At 40.2% G+C, this 9564-nt stretch overlaps 1 protein-coding gene across 2 annotated transcripts; it reads right to left on the reverse strand.

Annotated features, from left to right (window-relative positions):
• Positions 1–1082: 1082 nt before the first annotated feature.
• On the reverse strand, positions 1083–9537 carry rmi1 (RMI1, RecQ mediated genome instability 1, homolog (S. cerevisiae)). 2 transcript variants are annotated; one of them, XM_054611727.1, is made up of 11 exons: positions 9432–9537; positions 9233–9298; positions 8930–9118; positions 8535–8752; positions 7234–7344; positions 6205–6354; positions 5148–5218; positions 4650–4773; positions 4320–4398; positions 3980–4169; positions 1083–3363 (listed from the first exon to the last, which is right to left on the reverse strand). In XM_054611727.1, the coding sequence occupies exons 4-11, from the start codon at positions 8694–8696 to the stop codon at positions 2142–2144; spliced, it is 2109 nt and encodes a 702-aa protein (XP_054467702.1). In that variant the 5' UTR covers positions 8697–8752; positions 8930–9118; positions 9233–9298; positions 9432–9537; the 3' UTR covers positions 1083–2141. The 2 variants fall into 2 exon arrangements, with proteins under 2 accessions (XP_054467702.1, XP_054467703.1); XM_054611728.1 differs by having other exon boundaries at positions 9441–9500.
• Positions 9538–9564: the final 27 nt, after the last annotated feature.

Genomic DNA, 9564 nt, shown 5'->3' on the forward strand with positions numbered 1-9564 from the left:
TACTCAGTTGTTAATTTGTACGAAAAAAATCCCTTCAAAAGAATGATGAAAACTAAAACCTTTGACAAAATCTTTTGACAAAATATTGAGCTTACTTTCTATCACATGATCTGCATCAACAGATGGAGTTTGTTCATTTTTTTCTGGGCACTTTAAGGACTTGTTGTCCACAGAGAATTAAATGTTGAGAAGTAGTTTATTCTTGACCTTTTGAAACAGCAGAAGAAAAAAAAGCTTTTGATCATAATCTTTGTCAACATTCTTTTTTTACATTTTAATTTATATTTTCATGTTCTATTCAAATTACCTTCCATGTTGGAGCTTTTTATAGCTCTACATTTTAAATCAACAAACCATCATATACAGCTGTTTTTGACTTTCAACATACAATTTGTCCTGGTGAACTTAAATCGATAACAACTATTTAAATATAATGGTACTTTAATATAATAGTAGTACACTTATAAGTGGGCCTTAACTTCTCTTATTCCCCATGTAGTAATTTCTCCCTCTCCTTCGTCTTTGTTGTTACTTCTTTACCCTATATACACCTGTTTAACATGACACAAAATGTATTTCTCATATAAGTTTGCTTATGGTGTAAAGAGCTACAGGGTCCTCCCCATAGAGCCACCTTTCATTAATTACCAGTTAAATATATACAGTATGTATAAAGTGAGGACTGCAGCATCACTGAGGCAACACTCCCCTCTTGTTTCATTTATTCTATCAACCGATATTTATTCCACTTGTATCTCCCTATGGGTTGCCGCCCCCCTCCATCACATCAGGCCTCATTAGCACATAACAGGTTATCGACATGCATAGCAGGGCCCTGATTTAGACGTTCAACCTGATTAGCCCTTAATGAACAGAGACCAGCTACCTGAATGGAAGTGCACACCAATAACAAACATGTATGAGCCCAGACACACACAATGTAAGCACACATATGTACTTGCATACATTTTCACATTGAGGCAATTGAAGTGAGAGACTGACACCTAATTATATTGTATGATGGCAAACAAGACACAAATCAATTTGAGTAGAACAAATTGTTGAGATGATTCATCTTTAAGAGACGTTTCAGACACATCTGAAGAGCTACACAACCACATAATACTGCAGGGCTACATTTGATTACTGTTATGTGTGCCTAAACTATGAATATCCCAAAGATGTGTTTAATAAAGCTATTACAAACCAAATGAAACACTGCAACCGTGTCCAGTTATTGTTTTTATAGTTATTCTTGAGGAATACAATACTCATTTGTCAAGGAGAATAAAAAGATAAAATTAGCAGCAAGCCCTTACTTCAAGCATGTCTTATTAGTCAAAAAATAGTAAAACCTTCAGAACAATTTTATTTCAATATACAGTAAATACAGGCACGGCATCAAATTTGGGGTTTATTCATCAAAGACAAAAACAGACAAGGCTCTGTAATGAACAGAAATGAACAGAAATAATCGGAAATCATGGCCTCTCCTTTATCTCCCTTTCCTCTCATCTCCTCCGGGGGAGTTTATTAAAGACCCATGCTGCCCTTGGATATTCAATAATTTTTCAGTCAGAAGTAATGGATGTACTGAATGAATGCAAAGGCTGGCAATTCATTACAACAATCAGAGTACAAATTATTTTCTCCCCCGATTCCCTTCTCTAATCTTACATGCTTCTCTCCTCTCTTCACAGAGTTGTTAATGTTACATACAACCTGGAAGTTTGAACTTACTTCACATTGTAGATATTATAGATCTGTTTTAATTTGCTTGGGAGTGATGCAGTGCATTTCAAGCAGAAAAAAAGGTCTTTGAATAGATGAATGAAATCCTGTAATGACAAATGACAGAATGTCACATTCACATATAGCAGATGGGATGCATTGCAACACATAGCCTGCTTGTCATCAGACATCCAGTTCACACATTCTGCTCTACAAATCTAAAGCAGAAGGGCAGGTTGATCACCAATCTTTAAAAAAACCAAAAAACACCTTAGTTTATTACATGAGGGAGAATTTTTTTAGGTGATGCTTATATTTGCAATTTTTCATCTCTGCTCAAAGCAATATATTCTTCTCCGCTGCCTGTAATTTTCTCATTATCGCCCACTTTCCCTCAACCACTCCTCTGTCTATTTTCTCCTGTCTCTCACCCTCTGCTCCAGCTCTTGGAATACTTTCTCATTGACCGGGTCCGCCTTGGTCACCACAGCTTTTCTGCCGTCTGGTTCAAGCTCGATGGTCATAACACAGCACATGTCCACCAGCTCCTCCTGACACCTCCTCATGCCAGTGTCCAGCTCACCTCTCCGGGCTGGGTCACGTTTCAAAACCGCCTTTCCCGCCACAGAGAAGCCCAGCAGGCCCGTCAAAACCTGATCGGACAGCTCCACGTCCAGGTAACCGCTTCCATCGGATATGGTGGCGCAGATGCGCCAGAGGCCGTTGTTGCTGCTCAGTTTCCCCACCAGAGTCACAATGAAAGCTTTGACTCGGATCTCTGTGGTGTGAGGTTGTGGTTTGGACATCATCTCCTCTAGCAGGCACAAATATGTAAAAGGTGGAGAGGTCAGAGTGAGAGCCGGAACCAAGCTGTCACTCTGTGGGTCTATTTTAACAGATAGTCTATCAAATTCTGCAGTGTTTGGGTTATAATTTTGCCCCTGAGGTGCGTTGTGTGAGCTCTCAAAAGAAAAACTTTCTGTTACACTTCTTGATGAGTCGCTGGTGAGTCTACGACTGGAGCCTGAAGTTTCTGTTTTGTTGGTAAAGCTCTCTTGGTCTCTGCTTGGTCCCTGTTGAACTTGGAGCTGATTTGACCGTCCAGTCAAACCAGTTTCTACCTCTGCAAGTAAGCAGTCCATATCGTCATCCATGAAATCCCTCTCATCGTTAGTAACAAAGCCTAACTCATCTGATGGCTGTAAAGCTGCTGCTGGGGAAGAAACCTGCCCTGAAGATTCCTTAATACAGCCTTGATAGTCTCTTTTCTGTGTGGTGGATCTTGAGTTGCTAGAACCAAGCCGTGAGCCAGCGCCATTCAAAGTGTTCTGTTCAAACTGAGCAGTTTGGGCTTTTGTTGCCCTGTGAGGATTTCCCGTTATTCTGTCGCTGCTCTGTGGCGAGCTGCTGGGACCGCTGACAGACTGCATGGTAACATTGTTACTTTGTTGAAAAACAACATTGTCCAACTCATCCAGAGGAAGATTGTCAAAGTCTTCATCAGGAAAGTCTTCGACTGCCATGTTGTGGTCTGAGATCTTTTGTTCGTTACCGTGGCGATGACCTTGAACCGAACCACCTCTGTTGCTGTGGGCCAAACCACTTCTGTAAGAGCGGGCAGAGGCTTCAGTTCTGCAAAAGACCAGCCAATAATGTTGGACTGAAATAATATAGCTTCAAACCATCAAGTATTTTCAACAATGTTGTTGGGCCCATTGTACCAGAGGTATACCCCAAAAAGTAAACTTTGGTTTTACAGCTCATGTCACATTTTACACTACATTCTACAGCTACAATGAGATCAAGATATAAGATGAAAGTCTGGTTTACACAAAAGTCTTAGCTTTGAGAAATGTCTGAAGTTGGTAAATTGAACATAATTTGACACCAGACAGCTCGTTTTTAAATCATAAGTAGTAAACTACCTTTGTCTTTCGAATCAAAATGATCAAATTATGTGGCAATTTAGTTTAATTTGTTTCTGATTGTGCCAGAAATTGTTGGTTCGGGGACAGCATGCAGAGATAAAGACAGCAATGCCAACAATGACAAAAATTATATAGAAAATATGTTTGTCTATAAGAAATAGAATCAAAGTGGTAAATGCTTCCTAAAGTAGAGGAAGGATAAATGCTGATATTTTTTCTGAAGACAAACATTATGCTAAAATTCAAAATGTCAAAGTATATTTGCCCGGCGGTGAACACCGAGGAGTTCCAGCATCAAAATGTCAACTTTAACCACCCACCTGGATGAGGCTGTTGAGACAAGGCTCCTGACAGAGGAGCTTCTCGAGGACTGAGTGGAGGTCTCATTGAGCGTACCGTAGCCACTGTCTGGAACCGACCCCACATGAACCCTTTCCCCTTCCTCATGGGGCTCCAGACTGGCCAACAGTTCTGCATCATCTAGCTCCAGGTCCTCCACTTCCTGGTTTCCTGAAGAGAAAACAAACGAGGCACTACATCAGGATTATCTTAATTTCTAAAATGGCTAACTTTATATGAGAAAGAAGGCGTCACTTTTCCTTCTTAAACAGGCCTTTTTTTTAATATAAAATCTAAATAGTTGAAGAGATTTGAATATACCTCGTCGTGGTGCTGGGGGGGCCTCTCCGCCCTCCTGCTGCTCCTCAGGAAGTCCCAGCGTCCGACACAGCACCTTGCCCTGCCAGAGTAGAAATATACCACTGAACCTGTATACATTATCGCATGCCTTACACTGCTGTATGACAACAGCTGGGATTTTGTTTTTATATCCGCTTTAAGAGCTGTAAACAGCAACTGGGCCATTAAACTAGGTTTAATCTCAATGCTGTATTAAATGAAAATGAACCACAAGGTGGTTAGGTCCAAATAGTATTCATATCAACAACAAAAAAATCTGGATTTGATAGACAGCAGAAACAAACAGTGTACCTGGTTATTCCTCTCCACCAGGTCCTCCACTTCACCACCCAGAACCTTGATGTTGTTCGGCCCCAACAGAAGCATCCCGAGTCTGCAGACCATCTGCCCTTGCAGCTGCAGCTTCACACCAGGCCTGAGGGTTACAAGATTACATTTTTAAAATACGGTACTAAAACTTTAGTAGTAAAACTACAGTGATATAGTACTATAGATAGATATGTAGATATGTACTATGTTTATAAACTTTTCAGAATTCCAGATTCCAATTTCAGATTCCTTTATATTTCCACCAAAAAGATAACATACTAAAAAAATTAAGAGCATTCAATATGTTTTTCTTAGCTTCTATAAGTTTAAACAGATTCTTTATTTTGAAACTAGAGACACAGTTGCTATAGATTGCTACAAAAAAAGAAAGAAAGAAAGAAAGAAAAAGAGTCATGGTTTGTCTCTTAACATGCTTAGACACCACGATGCAGTTAAATGTTTAACAGATTGATTCTTAACCTTAGAGCTGTGCTGAGTGCAGGGACAGACTGATACTCCATGGCCTCCAAGCTCTGGACTCCATCTGTCACCTATTCAACAGAGACAGTGTATTTGACCAGGAACAGCTGAACAGGGAAAGCATTGTGAAATGATTGAAGATTAAAATTCTCAAACTGTTACCACAGAGGGTTAAAAATGATTGCTGCCCTAGCCGGAAACATTTCTCGAAAATGTCTGAGAAATTATAAAAGTAGAAGATCAAATGGCATGAAAATATTTCTATGCATTTTCAGTGGTAGGTCGTTTAGCTGCAAAACTTCCCAAAACCAGTGAAGGTGGTAAAAGCTTATCAACGTATCCGTCTTATTAACCTGCCTTTTACAGTATGCCATTGTATGTTAAACCACGGTGGGTCCCATGCATCCAATGACTCCTAGAATTGAGACTTCAGGTCTTAGAAAAAAGAAAAAAGCCACTGCAAGGTTTCTAAGCAACACCAGCACTATTCTTGAGAAACCATAGAGTGGTGACAAGTGTATTACTTAAGGTGAAAATTACAGTCTCTCTGCGCCTTATATTCCAGCAATTTACTCTTTCATATGCTCCCACTGATTGTACCTGTCCATTCTGATTCAGTTAGGAAGAAAAGCAGAGTTCTGCATTGTTCTACCCAACTAAACGCATAAAGATAAAGCCACTCATAGAATAAGGTTGTACAGTTGATTGAGTACATTTGTACACACTGGTAAATAGCACTGGTAACACTTTATTTATAATGTCAAATACACTCTAGTCCCTCGCGGCTCATTGAAGATGCCTAAAAGTGTTTAGTTTCAGACTATTGTGATTTGTTTTTGTTTTTAATAATACAGCTCCTAAACTTTGTTTCATGGCTGGGTTGTCTTGGTTATCACGACAATGAATTTGTCTTAGTTGAGAGGCAGACGACTTATATCAAACATTCTGTTCATGTAAGGTTCATTCTGTCTGGTCCACTGTGACGTCATTTTACAAAGCACAACATCCAAATACAAGATTTATTTTACACCTACTTTATTTCATACATGCCTCTGACCTGCAATAGTAGCATACGGGTTGGTCTGGCTTCCCAGGGCCTCTGGGTGAACTGTGTGACAGCAGACACCTCGTCGTTGGCACAATCTGAGCCCCTCCACTTCTGCATCTGACCATATGCAGGCTGACTGATGTCCAGTACCGAGTCAACCTAAAACACAGTGGGACCTTTGAGTACGTTGCCTTTTCCCTACATATGAATTTCTTAAATATCTAGTGAAATGAAAAACTACAGTCTTATTAAAAAAAACTAATTATAAATACGTAAATGAGAATTTCTTGAATTGCCATTCTTATTTGTGAGAGAAACATATATCTTGTGGCTCCCATCTTTGAGTCTTTGGAACCAATTTACATTTAATTGCTCTGGGGGTAAAAGGGTTTCCAGCTGAGTTTCCATTTGCCATATGAATGAAAACTGAAGTCCAGTGTTGCTTTGTTATAATATGGATTCTGCCCATATTCCAATCATCTTTTTTCCCCACAAATTGCACCGCAGCATAACCGCGTTATTCTTTCTTATTGAATTATAATCTGTATTCTGCATCATGGTAAAGTGAATGAGAATCATTTAGACTGCTATATTATTAAGAAAAAGATACCTTCAACCACATATTTCTAAGATCCCACAAACACAAACTTCAATATTCACATTAGAGCATTTTACCATGACAGCTCCATTTAACAATGGGAAATATTCTGATTATTTCTTTGCTCAAAGTGGACTGCCATTTCCTCTGTAACAGGATGTTCTATGGGTTTTTGTTACAGCTGATATTTGTATTTTTCCCATCCTTTTCACCTGTGTCCTGCTGAAGCTTCATATATTGTCCTCTTAATTTTTAACATGGCTGTTTTATTAGATTTTTAAAGGTGCATTTTCATATCTGGCCAAAATTACCTTTCTAGGCCAACTCTGGCTAATTAATAAGTTTCTACTGATCAATGGGCATTGCCCCTAACATAACATGCAACAATAAACATGAGAGAAAAAATATAGTGTGAAAATATATGATCAACAAGCCTGTACCTGGATACAGAAGGTCCCGCTGAGTTCAGTCTTCTGGACCTGAGAGAGTCCTTCGGGGAGAACAGGGTAGCTTAGGTCCCTGAGGTCCGTCAACAACCACTGGTCCAGCGCCTAATATGTCAGATCATGCGGTGAGGCACATGAGGATTTAAGCTGTTAACATTCACAGCAAGTTTATTTCCCACTGTAGGACCTATTTTATGACACTCTGTAACATCAGTTATTTGACAAGATTTTTATACTTCACTACTTCTGTTGACTTCCATGACATAAATGGCCATCAAATTATGAATCAATAAAAAGTAGGTCTCTTGTTCATTATATGAACATCCTAACCATAATTGTTCAAGTGCAAGTGACCATGTGGGCCACTTGAGAGAATTGATATCATGTCATGTTCCTGAAACGAACAGGAGTTGATCTGTGCCTTGAAAAATTGAGCATTATCCTTCCCAAGTATCTATTTAAAAAGAGAAGAATAGAAAGACTTTGACCACAGAAGGATGAAGCTGTTCAGCAACGATATTTAGGTACTGTGTACAAATGATGCAGGAAATCATACCCCACAGGACGCCACCACCAGCTGGTACAGCTGACACCAGGATGAATCCATGCTGTTTACACAAAAGAATTGCCCTGCTATCAGGATGTTGCAATAGAAACCCGGATTTGTCCGACCAGGAGGTGTTCTTTCACTCCTCAATCGCCCACTTTTACCGATCACTGCCCACTGTAGCATGATCTTCCTCTTCTCAGCTGACAGTACCGGAGCCGTGCATGGTCTTGGACTTTGGATTCTCGTCTGCTCAAAAGGTTCAATGAGTTGTGCTCTCTGTGTGTTTGTTAAGGGGTCAACAATATTTGGAAAACTGTAGATTCATTTTTTTGTTGATTGACTAGATATTTCAGGTCGGGGAACACTATATAGGTGAAACGGCAAGGACCTTCAACAAAAGACTGAGTGAATACTGAAAAGAGCATAATCAGCTGTCTGTAAACACCAGTTCAAAACCAATTAAAGCTTCAACTGGGAAGGGGTCAAAGGTCATCAACCAGGAGTCTGCGGATAGCCAGGGAGGGATCAAGATGACAGTCACATCCAATGCAAGAGACATCTTAGAACAGAGACGGGAGTAATCCTCTCCCTCTCCATAAACAACCACCTGTTGTCACATCACCCAAGTCTCATACTGAAGTCATCATCATATCACAACTGAGCTATCTCCGTGACAACAGAGCAAACTCTAGACTGTGATGATTTTGGATTCAGCTGCACAGAGACATCGAGACATCCTGCCTACCTGTTGGTTGATTTGCTGCTGTGACAGACGACCTGCTCCTCCTGCTTCTTCCTGCAGCCACTCCACGCAGGCTTCCAGCCAGGCAAAGGGCACCTGGATGTGCCGGGAGGACTGCAGCCAGGTTTGGGTAGCATGCACCACTGCCTGGATCTCAGGGGCCATCCTCGCCCTTTGTTTGTATTCGATTTAGGCCACTTCCTGTTATTTTCTCCACTTATCTGTTATTATATGAAGACAGTTCCGTTATTCATATTCAACTACATGTTAGAGTAAAGCCAATACTGATAATGGCTTTACTCTGGATTACACATTAGTAATGATACATTTAGTAAATTACGGTTTTCAGTATACACATAGGGGTTCAAATGTTTCATTTTATTTCATTCATTGCATACCAGCCTGCAATCCCTGGGGGCTTAAAGGGAATGTGTATGTTATGTCATCTCATCTCTGTATCTCCGGAACCAGTTGACACATAATCTTGTGGTGATTTATCGACCAGAGATATTAGTTTATTATTGTTTTGCTGTGGTCACATAAGCTTTTATAAGCCCTCTGTCTCTGCAGTTGGTCACGTCTGGGTACTGTGGAGGAGAGAGTAAGACAGATTGAGGCAGGGATGGCATGCGACAGAATAATAAAAACAATAATTAAGTCATATTTAAAAATGTTTATGTCCAAGTTCATTTAGAAGTTACCTGAGAGTCATGGAGGCTGCCTCTTCCACGAAGTGTTGTGGAAAGCAGCCAAGGCGCCAAAGTTAACTGTAATGATCACGTTAATGATTAACTTTATAAAGGGATATTACATACAACCGCAATAGTTAATCATAAAAACTGTGCCTCTACACGTACTTAGAAAGACACAACTGCACACAAGCCTTGAAGATGATCATACCTTACGTACAGGAATAACTTGAGCAACCAGCAGATGTAACTGCACCCGGAAATAGAGCCTCCAGCGTCGTGCTGGACACGCCTCTGCGTGTGCGAGTGATGTGTCTTTTAGCCAATAGGAACTCCCGCCTGTT

This window comes from Anoplopoma fimbria, chromosome 13, assembly GCF_027596085.1.
Source record: "Anoplopoma fimbria isolate UVic2021 breed Golden Eagle Sablefish chromosome 13, Afim_UVic_2022, whole genome shotgun sequence".
NCBI classification, from domain to species: Eukaryota; Metazoa; Chordata; class Actinopteri; order Perciformes; family Anoplopomatidae; genus Anoplopoma; species Anoplopoma fimbria.